This window comes from Symphalangus syndactylus, chromosome 4 (assembly GCF_028878055.3).
Source record: "Symphalangus syndactylus isolate Jambi chromosome 4, NHGRI_mSymSyn1-v2.1_pri, whole genome shotgun sequence".
In the NCBI taxonomy this organism is placed as follows: Eukaryota; Metazoa; Chordata; class Mammalia; order Primates; family Hylobatidae; genus Symphalangus; species Symphalangus syndactylus.
This window is the reverse complement of record NC_072426.2, coordinates 113,927,656-113,948,738: the sequence shown is the minus strand read 5'-3', so window position 1 is coordinate 113,948,738 and position 21,083 is coordinate 113,927,656. Positions and strand designations below refer to the sequence as shown.

Here is a 21,083-nt window from a genome sequence, read left to right as displayed (position 1 = left end):
GACTCTTAAACAACCATAACTCACATGAACTAACTGAGAACTCACTTATCACAAAGGGGATAGTGCTAAACCATTCATCAGGGATCTGCCACCATGATCCAGTCACCACCCACTAGGCCCCACCTCCAACACTGGAATCACATTTCAACATGAGATATGGAGGGTACACACAACCATATCAGCATCTTTATTTATAACAGCCAAAAACTAAAAACAATCCAAATGTCTATTAAGAGATGGATGTATAAACAGTTTTGTATCTGTGTGGTGGAATACTACTGAACAATAAAAAGGAGCAAACGGTCGATGCACGCAAACACGTGTATAGATCTCAGAATCATTATGCTGACTGAAAGAAGCCAGACCAAAAAAGAGTACATGCTATATAGTTTCATCTATACATAATTCTACAAATGGCAATCTAATCAATAATGACAGCAAACAAATCTGTGATTGCTTAGGGACAGGGGGCAAGGAAAATTTGGGGGTGATTAATATGTTCATTATTTTTGTGGTGTTTCTTGGGTGTATATATGTCAAAAGTCATCAAATTGCATGTCACTCAATATGTCACATTGCAACTAAATATTTTCCCGAAACTTAGGGTTAATCCTGTCACTCTGCTGTTTAAAATAATCTGATGGTTCTATCTGAAGAATAAAGTTTAATTATCTGCCATGACATTCAAGCTCCTTAATAAACTGGCCCCAATGTACTATTCCAGAATCATTTTCTGACATTTACTTTCATGCACTCTACATCTAACTAAAATGGACTAGTTTCCATTCTCCGGATACCTCATGCTATGACCATGATAGCCAGAATGTCTATTCCCTGTGCCTTTGTCACACAGTTCTAATGTCACTTCTTTGATGAAGCTTTCATTTAGGAAGAATGAGTAACAACATACTTTATGCTCCCATAGCATTTTGTCTATGCTGCTATTATATAATTTCTCATATATTATAGATATTTGGTTATATGTCTATTTCCCTAACTACATTATTAGCTATTTGAAAGCAGGAGCCACGTGTTTGTCAGTCAAAATTTTTGCACACTGCCTAGGACACAGAAGATGCTCAATAAATGTTTGTTAAGACTTCTAGTAAGAAGTGACTAAAAGCACATGAGCCTTCCACTCTGAATTCTTATTAATATATTCATTAAAATAGATAACTAGGTACCCCCAAAACAACATTCCAAATTGAGAATAAGAATTAAACATATATCAGAAACTTGGAGTTTTACATATTTTCACATCAATGGGTCAGGTTAACGACCTGTTAATTCACTTTCTGAGCTAAAACACCAAGACTAGAAGCAAGAGTAGGACTTGGCTGATTTAATGATAGCTGCAAACAAGGAAGGTGAGGAGCAGAGGCAAGCAGAAAGTAAAGCAGGGTCTCAATGTAAAAGGCAAAAATGTCCTCATGAAAGCTTCTTAGGGAAAAGCTTTTTCTTGATGCTTGGTTTCACCTCTGTGTGCCAATTACATTAGATCTAGTGGTATTTTAAAAAGCCTTGTAACTCGTCTTCAATGAGAAGAACCATATGTGACGGCATTGTTGTACTTACCACTAGAGAGGAAGTCTAGTGGAAAGCTTCATCTTTCCTTCCTCCAGTTTCTTGTCAATGCCTTTCATTGGCTGACCCCACAGAAACCATTAATACCATCCATAAAGGCCACCTGCATGGGTCACAGAGCAAAGTGGAAGAGGCTAGAGACTACATCTAGTGGGGCAAACAGAAAATATTTAGCATATTTCACCCACTTTGTTAGCGTATATTCTTGTTCATATATCTTGCCTTGGTAAAAAATGTATTCACACAAAATCCCCAGTAACATATCATTATGAGGTGATGCCGAGTCAGTTATACTCTTACCTGAAACCTAAAATCTTAGCTACCACCTGTGCTTCCACATAAGTAGCAAAGGATAAAAAGGAAGCCAAAGGAAACAGATCATGAGACCCATTCTGAGGTTTGTGATGAGTCCTGGGTTGATTTTCAAACTTCCTTCTTTGATAATTCTTTTATGATCCTCTTACCTTCTCCTGATACTTGAATGGAAGGAGTTGTATGAAAATTGGTGTGACTCAACTTTTCTTCCTGTAGAATTTGGGTCCTTAGTGGATGTATCTTCCATTGATCAATACAGTTGAGTAACGACTTACTAAGAAGTGCTAGGTTTTAGATATAGTTCTCTATTGCCCCCATTTTGTAATAGAAACCTATTTTCTCCTTGGTAATCAAGATCAATCACACTGTATACTAACCTTCTTTCCTGCCTACTGGTTAAGCAGTACAGACTGTTAAGAAAGAGCCTCAGATTCTAATTTAATCGAACTATGATTGTTCCCTCCTCAAAGCATTCCTCGCTGGGGCACTAGGACGTTCAAACCCATTGAACTGAAAGTCTTGAGGATAAGAACAAAAACTGTGTTCAGGAGAGGATTTGTTGTAATGAGAGTGGCCACTTCCCCCTCACCCTTGTTTCTCACATTGGTTACCAGATTAAGACATAGCAAATCCAGTAGATCAGCACCCCAATCTCCCAGATATTATTTTCATGAGGAGCTACAACTGAGTCTTCCAAAAGCCATTCCATCATTCTAACAAGGCAACTTCTTTTGGGTGATGTGGCACATAGTCAGACTAGTGAATCCACGGGGGTGACATCATTATTGCACTTCCTTCTCATAATATATATTTCTTGTTGGAAGCCATATTGTGTGGGCTACCGTGGCAATGGATGAGATATTCTGTAAGTTCATAAATGGTAGCTCTGGCAGAAAGGGAATAGACAAATCCACAACCAGAATGTGTATTTCTCCTTGTGAGGACAAATAGCTGCTTTTTCCATCATGAAAGCATTCCAGATCCTCAAAATACTGCTAGACATCTGCCTGATCCCCATAAAAGATAATTCCAGCAAGAGTTCCACATTGGCCTCTGCTGTTGACAGGTTGAGGATTCAGTTACACTGGTAGCTAGATCACCCTCATGAATTAAAGCCCATTTTATTAAATGCATGCATGGCCTCAACCCCTGCCTCCATGACCACTTTGTATATGGGGCCTTTGAGCTTGCATTGTTGGCCAGAAAAAGAGGCTGACGTGGATATTCTTGTCCATCTGGATTTTGAGAACCTGCTCTGCAGTGGATACCTGTAGGGGGGCTTTATGTGGAACATACATATCTTCACACTCTGTGCCCACTCCAAGAAACCCATCCACAAACCTCTCTTACAACCTGCCTTGCCATCAGCGTGTCATTCTTGTTCTTTCTACATCCCGGGTCAGCCAGCCTATCTGCTAGTCCACATATTAGTGAAGATCTATATTAAGGCTATCTTTCTTTACACATGAGTGGACAACCAGGAGTTCTGCCCACTGGAATGATTTCAGCTCACCCCTGCTTTTCCAGGACTTCCCTGAGTGGGGCTGTAATGTAGCAACTGTCCACTTCTCACTGCTACAAATATAGCAAGACAGTTCCATCCACAAACCAGGTGGTACTTTTTCCTTCATTGTTAACTGGTCATAGAGGCCTCTTCATCAGGCCATGGATGCAGAGTGAGAGAGAAATAATAAGGAACCGTGTGAATCTGAGCCACCAGCATATGCAGTTTTGTTATGCTTCCTAGACATGATCACATCTGTCCAATTTTGTGACTTGGTGAATCAGATTACCTCAATTCAGGCCACTTTATGTCTTATGGGCAGGCATTCAGTATTTATCAAGATCCAGTAGTACACCAGGAGTTGCTTTTCAAATGGAGAATTGTTGTCAGCAGAAGAGAGCATCTCTTACTGCAAAATCCTAGTGGTATGTTCTGTGATCCTCCCATTAGAACTTACCAGAAATTCCTCACCATGTCTTTATCGGCCATTGACACTTCTAATGCCACTGAATCTCCTGAGTCATCAGGCCCAAGTAGTACAGACATTCCTTCTGTAGTCTGAACCTGTGGCAAGTTACAGGCCCCACTCAAATCTGGAAGTTTTATAGATACCCAGGAAATGTGTCCTAGCATTGCTGTATGTTATATCCCAAATCTGAGTAGGACTGCCAAGTGTTGTGTCTCTTTCTTTTTGGAGGGTGGCCCAGGGTACAGCAACTTGTTTCTTATGAGGTGATATCTTGTCATAGCCCTCACTCCATGGAGCAGGGAACAAACACGAGGGATTCTGTTAGTTACTGCATATATTTAGCCCTAATACATATTCTGGAACTAGAGAAATACTGCAGGTAGGGGGCTGTGACTTCATGGGACTCCTTTGGCATAGGGACTTAGGCCAAGACTCTATCTAGCATGTGACCTCCATAAATTTGCAGTCTGAACAGAAGAACATGACGGTGCTTGGAGTCTTTAGGAATTAGTGTCAATTCAGAAACAGTACTTTAAAAACTCTAAAAGGTCTGGATATTTCCCTTCAGCTAGTGCATAGTCACCCTGGTTGCTCTGGGAAAAATTTGAGGAAAGAATCATAATATACATGACTATTGATGTTGTAGGCTCCTTCCTCAAGAAAACAGCCTTCCCTTAGTACAAACATGCATCCAGTAACTTTGAATATCTCATTGAATGAATGGTTTTCTGGAAAAAATATTTAAAATTATATAGCAGAAAGTGGAAAATTTGAGTAAATAAGTAATAACTCAGGAAAATTCAATGAACCAATCCACCAAAAGATTAATGCCCATAAAGTTATACTAGTTAAACTTCTTGAAATTTCAAAAAGCAATATAAAATTTCATCCTATATAAATGATTCCAGGGCATGAGAGAATTCTTAAAACTTCCTAATTCATTGTATAAAATAAACTTAATTCTGTTACCAGATTCAGGCAAGAAAAATTATAGACTATCTCAATTATGGATATATATGTAAAAAGGCTAAAGAAACTCTTCATAAATAGAACTGAGAAACAAAATAATGGAATAATCAGTTATGAAAAGGTTAGTGTCTTATTCGGTTTGGCTGCTATAACAAAATGCCATAGACTAGGTGGCTTCTAAGCCACAGAAATTTATTTCTCACAGTTCTGGAGGCTGGGATGTTCAAGATCAAGGTGCTGGTAGATTTGGTGTCGGGTGAGGGATTGCCTCCTCAAAGATGGCACCTTCTCACTGTGTCTTCACATTATAGCAGGGGCAGAGAGTTCCTGGGGCCTTACCCTCATGACCTTATCACCCCCTAAAGTCCCGGCCTCCTATTACCAGACTGTGAGGGTTAGGCTTTCAACATAAGAATTTTGAAGCAACATAAACATTCAGACCATTGAAGTTGTCTTTATTCCCCAAATGCAAGATTGTTTCATATTCAGGAAATTTATATATTAATAATCTCAACATGGGTTGAAAAAGCATGTACTGGAATTTAAAACTCATTTCTATTAAAAACTACTGAAAAATAAAAACAGGAAATTCATTTCACACAAAGAACAATATTATACTATGATAATTTTAATGTTATTTAATTGTACAATTAATGCATACATACTTGTTATTAAAAAAAACTATTACCAACCAGGCAAAAGTTCTACCTGACAACCAACCAAAATCCCAGTCCCTTTCCCAGAAATTATTTCTGATTTCAATTTGGCATGAATACTACCGTATATTTTCCTATGCATTTACATACATATGCACTTATTAGAATATATGATATTGTTTTGGGTTTGTAAAAGCCTTTGGTTAAAATGCCAGTTGATTTTTCACTCAATATTTGTTACTTAATTTTTTCTGTGTCACCAACATGGATCTAATTCTTTCTTTATAACATCAACACAATATTCTAAATATGAATGGAGCATAATTTATTTAGCATTTCCTCCTCTAATGCAGAAATTGATCCATTACTATTTAAATTTTTTTTCAGTGTTACAACAGTGTTTCAACGAACATTCTTCTGGGTGCCTACTTGAGCATAGAGTCTTTTTCCTAGTTTAAATAATCAGAAGTGGTATTGCTGACTCAAAAGGTATGAATATTTTTAATTTTAACAGATACTGCCAAATTGCCACCAGAAATAGCCATATCAACATATATCCCCAAGAGTAGTGTTTGAAAGCAGCAGTTTTCCCAAGCCTTGCCCTTTGCCATTAGTGAGCTTTGAAATTGTTGCCAGTCTAGTGAAAGCAGTATTTTGTTATAGTCTTAGTTTGCCTTTCTCAAATTACAAGTAAGTTTTAAATTTTCTCACATATTTATATCTTTCCTGATTTTTTTTTTCGTTTAAGATGGAGTCTCACTGTGTCACCCAGGCTGGAGTGCAGTGGCGTGATCTGGGCTCACTGCAAGCTCCACATCCCGGGTTCACGCCATTCTCCTGCCTCAGCCTCCCAAGTAGCTGGGACTACAGGTGCCCGCCACCACACCTGGCTAATTTTGTGTGTGTGTGTGTGTTTTTAGTAGAGATGGAGTTTCACCATGTTAGCCAAGATGGTCTCGATCTCCTGACCTCGTGATCCACCCGCTTCGGCCTCCCAATCCTAATTTTTTTAATGAGCTATATGTCTTCTTCTTCTTCTTCATTTAAATATGAAGTTCTTAAAACACATACAGGAACCTAATTAAACTCCTAAACTAAATATTAATAGTTTGTCATATATGTTAAAACTACTTTTCTCAGACAGTCTTTTGTCTTAAACTTATTTTGTATTGTCTTTTGACATACAAAAGTTTTCAACTTTGAGATAGTCAAATATATTAATAATTTCTTTTATGACTTTTGCACTTTTTATATTGTTTAAAACAACCTACCTACCCACATCAAGCATATAGTCCCATATATTCATATATTATATTATAAAACTTCTGTAATTTTTACAGTTTAGATTTCTATTTCCATTAAAATAGTGTGTGTGTGTGTGTGTGTGCATGTGTGTGCGTGTGTGTGTGTGTGTAATGGTAGAAAATCCAACTCTAAATCTTTCCACCCCAAATGTAGAGCCAGATGGCCCCACTGATTTATATATTTATTAGTCCATTTTCATGCTGTTGATAAAGACATACCCAAGACTGGGCAATTTACAGTAGAAAGAGGTTTAATGGACTTACAGTTCCACATGGCTGGAGAGACTTCATAATCATGGCAGAAGGTTAAAGTCACATCTCACATGGCGGCAGACAAGAGAAGAGAGCTTGTGCAGAAAAACTCTTGTTTTTTTTTAAACCATCAGATCTCATGAGAGGTATTCACTATCACAAGAGCAGCATGGGAAAGACCCACCCCCGTGATTCAATTATCTCCCACCAGGTTCCTCCCATGAGACTTGGGAATTGTGGGAGTTACAATTCAAGATGAGATTTAGGTGAGGACACAGCCAAACCATATCACTCTGCCCTGTCCCCTCCAAAATCTCATGTCCTCACATTTCAAAACCAATCAGGCCTTTCCAATAGTCTTTGAAAGTCTTAACTGATTTCAGCATTAACTCAAAAGTCTGCAATCCAAAGTCTCATCTGAGACAAGGCAAGTCCCTTCCACCTATGAGCCTATAAAATCAAAAGCAAGTTAGTTACTTCCTAGATACAATGGGAGTACAGGCATTGGGTAAATACAGCCACTCCAAATGGGAGACATTGGCCAAAACAAAGGGGCTACAAGCCCCATGCAAGTCTGAAATCCAGCAGGACAGTCAAATCTTAAAGCTCTCCTTTGACTCCATGTCTCACATCCAGGTCACGCTGATGCAAGAGATGGGTTCCCCATGGTCTTGGGCAGCTGCATCCCTGTGGCTATGCAGAGTATATCCTCTCTCCCGGTTGCTTTCACAGGCTCATGTTGAGTGTCTGCAGCTTTTCCTGGTGCACGGTGCAAGCTGTCAGTGGATCTACCATTCTGGGATCTGGAGGATGGTGGCCCTCTTCTGACAGTTCCACTAGGTGGTGCCCCACAAGGACTCTCTGTGGGGAGCTCCGACCCCACATTTCCCTTCAGCACTGCCCTAGCAGAGCTTCTCCATGAGGCCCCCGCCCCTGCAGCAAACTTCCGCCTGGGCATCCAGGCGTTTCCATACATCCTGTGAAATCTAGGTAGAGGTTCCTAAACCTTAATTCTAGACTTCCATGTACCCACAGGCTCACCACCTGGAAGCTGCCAAGGCTTGGGGCTTCCACCCTCTGAAGCAGCAGCCTGAACTATACCTTGACCTCTTTTAGCCATGGCTGGAACAGCTGGAACACAGAGTACCAAGTCCCTAGGTTGCACAGAGCAGGGGAGCCCTGGGCCCAGCCCACAAAACTGTCTTTTCCTCCTAGGTCTCTGGACCTGTGATGGGAGGGCCTGACATGAAGACCTCTGACATGCCGTGGAGACATTTTCCCATTGTCTTGTGGATTAACATTTGGCTTCTTGTTACTTATGCAAATTTCTGCAGTGGAGATTTTCATTTCTATCACATTGTCAGGCTGCAAATTTTCAAAATTTTTATCTTCCATTTCCCTTTTAAAACTGGATGCCTCTAACAGCACCCAAGTCACCTCTTGAGTACTTTGCTGTTTAGAAATTTTTTACACCATATATCCTAAGTCATCTCCCTCAAGTTCAAAGTTCCACAAATATCTAAGACAGGCAAAATGCTGCCAGTCTCTTTTTTATATATGCTGTGTGGTATGGATTGAAAAATATACTTATTACATGTGAATATTCAATTGTACCACCACAATTTGATGAAAAGACTAGGCTTTCTCTACCAACTGCATGTGTACCTATGTTAAAAACCAGTTCCCCACACTGTCTTATTCTGTTTTGTGTTGCTATAACAGAACACCTGGGACTGGGTAATTTATAAAGAAAAGAGATTTATTTAACTCACAGTTTGGCTGGCTGGGAAGTTCAAGGACATGGCTCTGGCTTGTGGTGAGGCTTTTGTACTAGGCCAAAAGATGGCAGAGAAGGTCAACGGGGAAGCAGACACATGCAAAGAGGGAAAACCTGAGGGGCACCTAGCTTTATAACAACCCATTCTCATGGGAATAAATCCAGTCTCATCAGAGCAAGAACTCACTCACTACTACAATGGCATCAAGCCACCTACAAGGACAGGACCTTCATGACCCAAACACCTCCCATTAGGCCCCACTTTCCAGCACTGCCATACTGGGGACCAAATTTCAACATGAGTTTTGGTTGGGACAAACCAACCATATCCAGGCCATAATACATACACATGTAAGTCTATATAGAATCTATTCTGTTCCACTGATTTGTCTGCCTTGATACTAATACTCTTTGATAACTCTTTGATAACTATAGCTGTATATCATTCTATAAATCCTAAAGTCAGGTAGTGTTTCTGGGGGGGTTTATCTTGAGACACAAGATAAAAACTCAGCATGGGCTCATTCTGCCAACCATATAGTTTAACCAGACGAATTCTGGGGAAAACAATGATGACTATTGTCATTACTATTATTTACTATTGTTTGGTATTTTTGTTAAAGTAATAAGGAAAAAACCTCAGAAAATAAGTATAAATATAAGAAAGAAAAGATCCTTTTCTGCCATAGACATAATTATACATCTTGGAAATAAAAATCAACCCACTGGAAATACTTGTGGAATACTTGTTTCCTTTTCTCTATTTTCTGCACCATTAAAAAGCACATTTCTAAATATATGAAAATATACAAACTTTTTAAAGTATTATTTGAATTATCTAGGCTCTGAGTCCACTCATTGTATTTGAGTTAAAACTTCATTCTGCATAGCTCTTTAATCCTGATAATCGAGGCATTTCCTATATTCTGCATTTTTCAAGTGGCAAGGTGTTGTGGAAAGAGCACAGGCTTTGAATCTTCACTCTGCATCTTAAGATCTGTGTGAATAAGTTATGTAACTGATCTGGGTCTATTTCCTCATAAGTAAAATGAGGATGATACCTGTGGGTCAATTGCATATAGCAACTTGCACATAGTAGACCATTAATAAAACACAGCTCTGATTTTGATTACAAAACAGGCTTCCAACAGGAAGCCATCAAGTAGCACGAACCTTTCTGCTTTTTTTTTTTTTTTTTTTGACGCAATGTCTCACTCTGCCATCCAAGCTGGAGTAGAGTGGCACTATCTGGGCTCACTGCAACCTCTGCCTCCTGGGCTCATCCCACCTCAGCTTCCTCCCACCTCAGCTTCCCAAGTAGCTAGGACTACAGGCATGCACCACCATGCCCAGTTAATTTTTTTTGTATTTTTTGTAGAGATGGGGTTTCATCATGTTGCCCAGGCTGGTCTCAGGCAGCTCGGCACAAGCGATCTACCTGCCTCAGCCTCTCAAAGAGCTGGGATTACATGCATGAGCCACCATGCCATGTCACCTTTCCTGCTTTTTATGTTTTTCTAGATTTCTGATTACTGTAGTCCCTCCAATCTTGATTACATCGCCTTGGTCTCTTCCCAAATCTCTCTTCAACTTGGATGTGTCAGAACACTTCACAACTCTACCATTCAGCATTACCTTCTGGAACTCCTGCCCTTGTATTATTAAACACTACATCACTCTCAAAAAGCCATATCCCTGGTCTCATTTTCAGATTATTCTTTCTCCTCTGACATTATCACACTGTATTATTCTGATGAAAAGTTGCCTATTAAACAAAACTATAAATATTATATTCAATCATCCTTTCAATAAGTGGCATATAATTTTGGAGATATGTTAAGGCCTTAAATTTCAAGGTTAGAGATTACAGTTCATTCTGTGGGTAATGTAGGGTCATTGGAAACTATTGAATGAGCTGAGGATTAAACTATGAAGTGTAGGTGGGAGGCTCTGAAGGGGAGCAACTAGTTAGGCAACTCTAAGCAACAGTTTCTAAAGGAGTGAGAATCTAAACTAGAGAAATAGCACAGGGACCGAAGGGGGTGAGGACCTCTTTTAGATGATTTTATGGAGATAGAGTTTAATTTATGGAGGCAGTGAATGTAGCAGCCAAAGAGTAAAAAAATATTCTCAAGGTTTTGAGTACTATGTGACCAAGAAGATACTACTAAATCTTGCAAAAATTCACCATTCTTACATTTTTAGTTTTCAGCTTCTTCATTGCAAACTTTGAATGGATCCTTTAAAAAATCCCTCTCTAGCAGTTCAAGTGTATTTGTTACGGGCCACAGAAGTATGTTGAATAATAGAAGTCAGAAGGATGGAAGAAAGAAAGAAAGGGGATAATGTTGTTACAAAGTATCTCAAATAAAATGTCTTTTTAACCAGTAAATTTTAACACTATCCAAACACTTTCCCAGAGGTGACAAAGTCAAAAGTTTAGAAATGCTGGTCTTAATTAGTGAAGCAATGTGAAAAAAACTCAGTGATCTTGACCCCTAGCCAATAATGATACGTTGTGCATGGAATGCCACCAAACCCTTAAGATTGAAACTCTTCAATAAGGGTGTTAGACTCACAAGTCAATTAAATGTTGTTAATTAATCTTCCAATAAAATTAAATTATTATACCAAGTTCAAAGTCAAGATTTACTATAAAATATTAAGTAGTAAAAGCTGAATGATCCAGTATATAAAAGGCAAAGCAGCTTGTGATTGAACACTACGTTTATGCTGTAGTTTTATTTCAATGTGTTTGAAACTACAGGCTCTGGGAGAGACAGGCCTGATTTACATCCTGTTTCCACTATTTACGGGTTGTGTAACTTCGAGCAAGTTGTCATCAGTTTCATCGCCTGGGTTTCCATGAAGGTTAAACAATGAAGGTAAGCCCCTTAGAGCACAATGAACACAATAAATGTTAGCAGCTCTTATTAATAGTGTTGTTCGAGAGAAAAAGAACATATTGTTTTATGTACAATGTATTTATTAACACTTAACATATCTGTATTTGTCATATACACACACCAGACAGGAAAGCTCCTTATTAATCACCATGACCGCAGATCTGTTAACATCTAGAACTCTAGAGAAAGCCTAGAGCCCTAATCTTGCTGCACTTATTACTGGACGTTGTTCATAAATATGATTTACATAAAATTCAGGACCCAATCATTGCGCAACAGGAGGTAGCACGGTCTGCAGAGAGGGCGGGCGCTCAGAGGAGAAAAAGTCTTCGGACTTGCAGGGGGAATTCCTCCTGGGCTAACCCGGCAGCGGGGTCCAAGCCACAACCGGCCGGCGGCGGCACAGGCTCCATGTGCGGCTCCCCCTGGAGGCGGTTGAGCCCCTCAGAGCAGGAGCGCGCAGCACGCGCCTCTGGCAGCCTCCGCCTCCCGCCCACCGCCGCACGCGCATGCGCGGTTAGTAGTCGCTGCTGTGCGGCCGCCGGCCGGATTGGTCTGAAGAGACGCGGGGAGCAAGTGGCAGGGACTCGGACATCTGAGCTGCCACTGCCGAAAACAGACCGCAAGAGAGGTGCGTGAGCAGCAGGCCGCGTTCCCGCTGTCCCGCTGCCCTTTGCGCGCAGATTGGGGTGAGGAAGCGGAGTCGTTGCCGCTTCCCCCAGGCACCCCGTTATTTTGCCGCCAGAGGGCTGAACCAGTCGTGGCCAGGTGATAGTGGATGTTGAGTCTGGCGATGGGGCTGCAGCGAGCTAGGGTCTTGACTCGGCTCTGGCGGCCCCGTGGGTGGACGCAGGGGGTCGGTGCCACCTGGGTCCCTTTGTGTCTCCAGCACCGCCGCATCCACCTGCTGCGCCCGGGCAGGGGCGGACGGGCGAGGGGACAGCTAGGTGCCTAGCCCGGCCGGCCTCCCCTGCGGGCTTGAGCCACCGGGAGCCGAGGCCGTTATTCCAGCGGTTGCCATTGCAGCCCCGTTCCACGCTCGAGCCCCGGGGCGCTCTCCCAAGGGTTGTGGAGGGGGCCCGGGGGGCGTCCGGACGCTGCTCACTCTGCTGACTGCTCCTTACAGAAACCCAAACGAGATCAAATAGGCTCGGCTGTCTCAGTCTCCATCTGTGGAAGCGAAGGGACCCCACCTCACGGCGGTGGGACCAGGGACTGTCGGCCGCTCCCTGGATACCCGCGCGGAGCCCAGTGTGCGCCGCCTGGGGGTGGGCGAAAGGGCTGGTTGAATCCAGAGAGGCCCTAATTACTAGACTCATTATCGCCCCAGGCCTGTTTACCATCAATCAGACACTTTCGCTGATTTTATTTATAGCATCTGCCCAAGCAACAACGAGGAGGTGTTTGCTTGGGAGTTAAAAGCAAGTGGCAACCAAAGCTCAGGACTAGGAGAGAAAAGGTAAATAACGTGGCCACGGGAAGAAGTCTCAAATTAGAAAAGGGTTCATTAACGTAGAAACTTTTTGTTGCTTAAAAGCAGGCAAAATCCCGATCTCATCTGATGATTTTGCTTGCTTTACAAATGTCGACATCACTCGAGGTAGCCCTCCTTTGGGTCATTGTAAGTTTGACCTCTTTTCAGTTTGGAGTTTTGCCTTCACGTCTTAACTGGTTTGATCTTCCAGTCACATTTAGATCTCATCCCCAAATCCTCAGAACAAGATATTCTGTACTCTGTCTTAGCTAGTTGATAAGGTATTGTGTGTAAATGATGGAAGTATGTTGATACATCTGTCTAGAAATTGAACAGTGTTGTAAGTTAGCTGTAGTACTTTTTAAGTACCTAATAAATATTGGTGTTTTTAAATAGAAAACTAGAATGATGAACTTTAAAGAATCTTTGGATTGTCTAGTTCACGTCGCAAATGAGAAAACAGGCCCAGAGCAGTTTTAATCACTTGTCTTTTTAATAATAAAACTAGAAACTTGGTGCGATGGTGCCATGTTCATTGTACTTTTTATTATATCATTCTACATTGCATTCCTGAAGCCACATAACAACTAAAACTTTAAGTAATAGGTGATTGTCAAACACCACTTCTGGGATATACCAGTGTTGGTCCCATCCTCAGTCAGCCATTAAAACTGAATAACAGCAGAAAGGCATCGCAGTTATAAGAAACAGCAAGTACAAAAGTGTGTTAAATAGATGTGTTGAGAGTGAAAGAAGGCCGGGCGTGGTGGCTCACGCTTGTAATCCCAGCACTTTGGGAGGCCAAGGCGGGCAGATCACCTGAAGTTAGGAGTTGGAGACCAGCCTGACCAATATGGTGAAACCCCGTCTGTACTAAAAATACAAAAATTAGCCAGGCATAGTGGCGCGTGCCTGTAATTCCAGCTATTCGGGAGGCTGAGACAGGAGAATCGCTTGAACCCGGGAGGCAGAGGTTGCAGTGAGCCGAGATTGTGCCCCTGCACTCCAGCCTGGGTGACAGAGCAAGACTCCATCTCAAAAAAAATAAAAAAAATAAAAAATTACAAAAATGTGTCACAGAAACATAAAGGGACCATAGTGGTAGAAAAATGGCAGCTGTAGACTTGTTCAATGCAGTGTTGCCAGAAACCTTCAATTTGTGAAAAATGCAATAAATCAATGTGCAGTAAAATGAGGTATGCCTCTATGTACACACACACACACACACACACACATACACATACCCTATTGATTCTGCTTCTCTGATGAACTCTGACTAATAAAATGGCTCTCCTCCAAGTAATGATTCAGGGATTCTGCAACTTTCTACCTTGTAATTCTGCCATTTTCAACCATGACTTTCAAAATTGCTTGCATCAAACCAGAAGGGGAAAGATCATAAAGAATTATAATTCATAATTATGGGAAGTTTTTACGGGCAAGGGCTGACAATGGCATACAGGTCTTCTATTTACATTCTATTGGCTGGAACCAGGTAATGGTCACATCTAGTGCCAAGGAAATTACCCTTGTGATCAGCCAGCAATTTCTCCCACACCTTACAACAGATATTGCATATCCTGTGATTGTCTTTTCTTTGTGTGCCGTACTTATCTTTGATGTGACAGTGAGCATTACTTCAATACCAGCACATGAGCTGCACTTTATAATTTGTAATTTGGGGGTGGTAGTGGAGATCCAGTAGGGTTTTTAGGAGATATCGGTGTAATTATTTAAAGTAGACCAGACTACTTGATCTAGATTTCAAAGACTGGGAAGAATGGTATCTCATTCATGGATAAAGTTACTTGTGCTTCAATTCGTTATTGAACTAGCACAGAAGCAGTGCAGAGAACATACATGAGATCAAAGATATGTGTTGGTGCAGAAGGATGCAGTTCTTTAGTGCCTCCCTTCTTATGAAGGCACAACTGATACTTAGTGATCTCAGCAAGCCTCATGGAGTGAGGAATACATAAGAAGCTTGGAACTTTGGGCATGCTAACTTTTATTTTATAAGGAGGGAAGAGAGTGATATTAGCACTTAATGTTCTACCCTATACCATATAAACAAATTCTTGCTGTACTAAAATTGCATAACTTAAAACAGCCATGCAGATCAATGAAGAAATAGATAACACCACAAGCCAACCAAACATAATAAACATATGGACAACACTGTACCCAACAATAGCAGAACACACATTTTTCTTAACTGCACATAGAACATTCTCCAGGATAGACCATATTAGATCACAAAACAAGTCTTAATGAATTTTAAAAGATTGAAATAATACAAAGTAAGTTTTCTGAACACAAAGGAAAAAAACTAGAAATCAATAGTAGAAGGAAAACAAGAAAAATTCACAAATACGTGGAAATTAAACAGCACACTCTTGAACAATGAGCCAAAGAAGTCTCAAGGGAAGTTAGAAAAACATCTTGAGACAAATGAAAATGAGAACAAAAGATACCAAAACTTATGGGATACAGTGAAAGCAGTGTTAAAAGGGAAATTTATAGCTTTAAACACTTACATGAAAAACAAAAGATCTCAAGTTAACAACCTATCTTACACCTTGAGGAACTAGAAAAAGAGCAAATGAAACCCAAAAGTTAGAAGAAAGAGGGAAATAATAAAGATTAGAGCAGAGAGAAACGAAATAGAAAACAGAAAAACGAGAGAAAACAAGTGAAATCAAGAGTTAATTCTTCGAAAAGGTCCACAAAAAAATTAACAAACCTTTAGTTAGATTAAGAAAAATGAGAGAAGACTCAAATAACTAAAATTGGTAATGAAAGGACATTACATCTGATTCTACAGAAATAAGAGGGATTATAAGAGAATACACTGAAGGATTGTATGGCAACAAATTGGATAATCTAGATTAAATGGATACATTCTTAGAAACACACACCCTGTCAAGATTAATCATGAAGAAGTAGAAAATCTGAACAGACCTATAACTGGTAAGGGGACTGAATCAGTAAACAAAAACTTCTCAGCAGATAAAAGCCCAGGACTAGGTGGCTTCACTGGTGAGTTCTACCAAACATTGAAAGAAGAATTAATACCAGTCCTCCTCAAATTTTTCCGAAATATTGAAGAGGAGTAAACACTTCCAGATTCATTCTATGAAGCCAGCATAACCCTGTTATCAAAGCCAAAGACACTACAAGAAAACTACAGAGCAATATTCCAGATGATTATTGATGCAGAAATTCTAAACAAAATACTTGACAACAAAATCCAACAGCATATTAAAAGAGTTATATACTATGACCATGTTGGATTTATTCCTAAAATTCAAGGACTATTCAACATAAGAAAATCAGTGTAATACGCCACATTAACGATGTAGGGAGGGGAGAACACATGATCATCTTTATTCATGCAGAAAAAACATTTGACATGATTCAACACTCTTTCATAATAAAAAACACTCAGTACACTAGGAATAGAAGGCAACCACCTCAACATAGTAAAGACCATATATGAAAAGCCCACAGTTAACATCAGACTAAATGGTGAAAGACTGAAAGCTTTTCCTTTAAGATCTAGAATAAGACAAAGATGCCTGCTTTTTCCACTTCTCCCGAGCCAGAGAAATTAGGGAAGAAAAAGAAAGAAAAAAGACATTCAAATTGAAAAGGAAGAAGTAAAATTATCCCAGCAGATAACATGATCTTATATGTATGTACAAAACTGTAAAGATTTCACAAACACAATACAAAAATCTGTTAGAAATAATAAATGAAGGCCAGGCATGGTGGCTCACACCTATAGTCCCAGCAATTCTGGAGGCCAAGGTAGCCAGATCACTTGAATCTAGGAGTTTAAGACCAGCCTGCACAACATGGCAGAAAAATACAGAACATTAGCTGGGCATGGTGATGCTTGCCTGTAGTCCCAGCTACTGGAGAGGCTGAAGTGGAGGATCACCTGAGTCCAGGAGTTCAAGGCTGCAATGAGCCATGATGGTGCCACTGCACTCCAGCCTGGGTAACAGAGTGAGACCCCATCTCAAAAAACAAACAAATGAATTCACTAAAGTTGCAGGGTAAAAAAATTAGCACACAAAAATTAGTTACACTTCTGTATACTAACAATGAACAGGAAATTAAGAAAACAACTCCATTTATAACAACATCAAAAAGAATAAAATACTTAGGAATAAATTTAATCAAGGAAGTAAAATACTTGTACATGAAAAACTATGAAATGCTGCTGAAAAAATTAAGAAACATATTAATCAATGGAAAGACATTGTGTTCATTGGGATTGGAAGACTTAATAAGATGGAAACACAACCCAAAGTAATCTATAGATTCAGTGCAATCCCTATCATAATCCTAATAGCACTTTTTGCAAGAATAGTAAAATTCATATAGAATCTCAAGGGACCCCAAATAGCCAGAACAATCTTGGGAAAGAATAAGTTTGGAAATCTCACATCTCTGTTTCAAAACTTATTACAAAGCTGTAGTAATCAAATCAGTGTGAGACTGGCATAAAGACAGACATATATATCAATGGGATACAATAAAGAACCTAGAAATAAATTCCCACATATATGTTCAAATTTTTTTTATAAAAGTGCCAAGACCATTTTGTGAGAAAGGACAGTCTTCTCATGAGATAATATTGGGGAAACTGGCTATCCACATGCAAAAGAATGAGGTTGTAACCTTACCTTAAATCAGGGACAAAAATTAACTCGAAATGGATTGAAGACTTAAACATAAGAAAACTATAAAACTGTTAAAAGAAAACATGGAAAGCTTCATGACATTGAATTTGCCAGTAATTTTTATTTGACACCTAAGGCACAGACAACAAAAGAAAATATGTATAAATTGGAAAACTCAAAATTAAAAAGTTCTGTGCATCAAAGAACACAACACAATGAAAAACCTATGCAATGGGAGAAAATATTTGCCAATCATATATTTGATAAGGGATCAGTATCCAGAATTTGTAGGAATTCCTACAACTCAAAACAAAAACAAAACCTGATTTTTTAAATAGGCAAAGGACCTGAATAGACATGTTTCCCTTGAAGATATATAAATAGCCAACAAGCACATGAAAAGATACTCAGTATCACTAATCATCAGGGAAATGCAAATCAAACCACAGTATGATACTACCCCATATTAGGACCTATTAGAGTGGCTACTATTAAACATAATTTTGAACAAATGTTGGCAAGGATGTGTAGAAATTGGAACCCTTGTGCCTTGTTGGTGGGAATGTAAAATGGTAAAGCCACAATGGAAAACAATATGAGGATTCAAAAAAATAAAATTATTATATGATCCAGCAATTCAACTTACTGGTATATACTCAAAAGAATTGAAAACAAGGTCTCAGAGTTATTTGTATACCCATATTCATTGTAGGATTATTCACAACAGCCAACAGGTGGAAGCAACCCAAGTGTCCACTGACAGACGAATGTATAAATAAAATGTGGTATATACACACAATGGAATACTGTCCAGCTTTAAAAAGGAGGGAAATTTGATACATGCTACAACATGGATGAAGCTTGAAGGCATTATGCTAAGTAAAATAAGCCAGTTACAGAAAGGCCAATACTATATGATTCCACTTATATGCAGTACCTAGAGTAGTCAAAATCATACAGATAGATATTAGAAAGGTGGTTTCCAGGGGCTGGAGGGAAGGGTAGTGGGGAGTTGTTAAATGTGTGTAGCGTTTTAGTTTTAGAGCGTGAAGAAAGTTTTGGAAATTAGTTGTACAACAATGAGAATATGTTTTACCATGTGATTTAAAACAATTTTAAATGCATAAACTAACTACTTCATTTTCTTGTAGTATTACACCAGCATCTGGCCTCTCAGAGTGTCAGTACAGACTTGTCGATAGCATACCTCTCTCCAAGAAATGAGATGTGACAAATCTCATAGTTTTGTTTGGAACTTGATAACATGTTGGCACCATTGTGAGACAGATTTCAATACTGTGAACTTCATGATCTAATTCTCAGTTGTCAGCTGGTGCAGCATTGAAGAATGATAGGATACTGCAGCATTACGCAGAAAGTATTAAGTCTGTATTTCTGATTTTTTTTTAAAAAAAGGAACAAATAAAAACAATACAACTGCATTGTCTACAGAATGCCTTGTAACCAATTGCAGTTCTTTAAAAATATCTGTTTTTGTTTTGTCGATTGGGAATAGTACCTACACTATTCATGTCCTGGGCTGCAAAGATTAAATTAGCTAGTTCTTTTATGTAAATATAAGATCATAGAATTTTAAAGAAGAAACAAACTTTCAAGACAAAGTGTTTTCTGAACTTTTTTCTGAAGCATTGGCAACTATTTCTAAGGAAAAGTCGGGAAAAACTATAATATAGAATACAAATAAAACTGGTGTGCTCTGGTTGAGTTAAGGGTAGAGTTCCAGATAGAGCACTGCCTGCTTGGCTTCCTCTTAACTCTTCCTTGGCAGCCCAGTACACCAGAGCTCAAACAAAGCACTTAGAATGTATTTTTTTCAACAAATTAATTATTTGGAACCTAAAGTGTACATTCATTTGAAAGAGAGGATATGGGTCTAAAGTTATATTAATGTTCATTATTACTAGTATTATTTTATGTGTTTTTATTTTGCTCAAAAATGATTAATAGCAAGTCAAGCAAAGTGCCTTTTACTACGTAACATGGAAGGCTCTTAGACTTTTAGAATAATGAAGCTTTTAGAGTTCACAATAAGCAATTTGCAGATATACAAATTTCTGTGCCAATAACTAGGAAATTAAGGAAATAAGCCTATTTCATTGTGTCAAATTGATCCCTTTACATTTACTTCCTATCCCAGTTATACCTCTTTTGTGATTTAGAGAGATCAAATTCTAATTAATGACAGCATCCATCATTTTTTTGTTGTCTTTGTCCATAAATATATAAGTAATTATGTAATCATAGAATTATAGGAATTATATATGCAAAAGAACTTTCTCCATAGCAGTCTACCTGATTACAATAAGCCCTATATTTGTTTGATCTTTTGACTGTGCTTTGATTTTAGTAAAACACTACCACATTAAATTTGTGATAAAAAATTTTTTGTATCTTTTCTCAGCATTTATATATAAATGTATTTTGGTTTTATAATTATAAAATTTCCATTTTTATGTTTATATACACTTAAGCAACATTATAATAAAAACAATTTCAGTGAACATTTAGGAATCATGATACTTTTTCTTGTAAAGAGGTCGACATATTATTTGTGTTTGATAATTACTATCATCTTTATCTTTAGATTTTGTGCCGTTGGCTCTTTGTTTTTGGACAAAGGCCTGCATCTATAGAATCTGTTTCCTACAAGATTTGAAGTTTGTATTTTCACTTGCTCAAAGCATAATTTAAATAATTTTGTCAGTGATTTGTTTTAAAAGCCATCCTAGAATAAAGGAGCTATTATGGAGAAATTATTTATTTCTACATATACTTAACACTTATTTTCACGACTTTGTTTTATTTTCACTAATTACTTTTAATTTCACAGATAATCAATATGCATTTCCAAGCCTTTTGGCTATGTTTGGGTCTTCTGTTCATCTCAATTAATGCAGAATTTATGGATGATGATGTTGAGATGGAAGACTTTGAAGAAAATTCAGAAGAAATTGATGTTAATGAAGGTGAACTTTCCTCAGAGGTATGGTTATTAAGAAATGAATTATAAATTATTCCTTTATGTAGTACAATGAAGTGATTGACCTCTGGTGATTCATTTCAGTTCAAATAATCTTCATTTCAGAGATAGATAGAAAAACATTGGTTTTTTTTCTAAATATCTTATTACTTTATTTTTTAGAGTGCCCATGTAATTCAGA

The 21,083-nt window shown here is 38.7% G+C and overlaps 1 protein-coding gene across 2 annotated transcripts in view; it reads left to right on the top strand.

Moving 5' to 3' along the window:
* Positions 1 to 12,235: 12,235 nt before the first annotated feature.
* The window catches only part of CLGN (calmegin), a 32,542-nt gene continuing 23,694 nt past the window's right edge, over positions 12,236 to 21,083 (top strand). The window contains exons 1-3 of one of the 2 annotated variants that reach the window (XM_055275967.2): positions 12,257 to 12,367; positions 13,112 to 13,195; positions 20,753 to 20,905. In XM_055275967.2, coding sequence (XP_055131942.1) covers positions 20,762 to 20,905 — 144 coding nt within the window. In that variant the 5' untranslated portion in view covers positions 12,257 to 12,367; positions 13,112 to 13,195; positions 20,753 to 20,761. Of the gene's footprint in view, positions 12,368 to 13,111; positions 13,196 to 20,752; positions 20,906 to 21,083 lie in introns of both variants that reach the window. The other variant, XM_055275966.1, reaches the window with a different exon arrangement.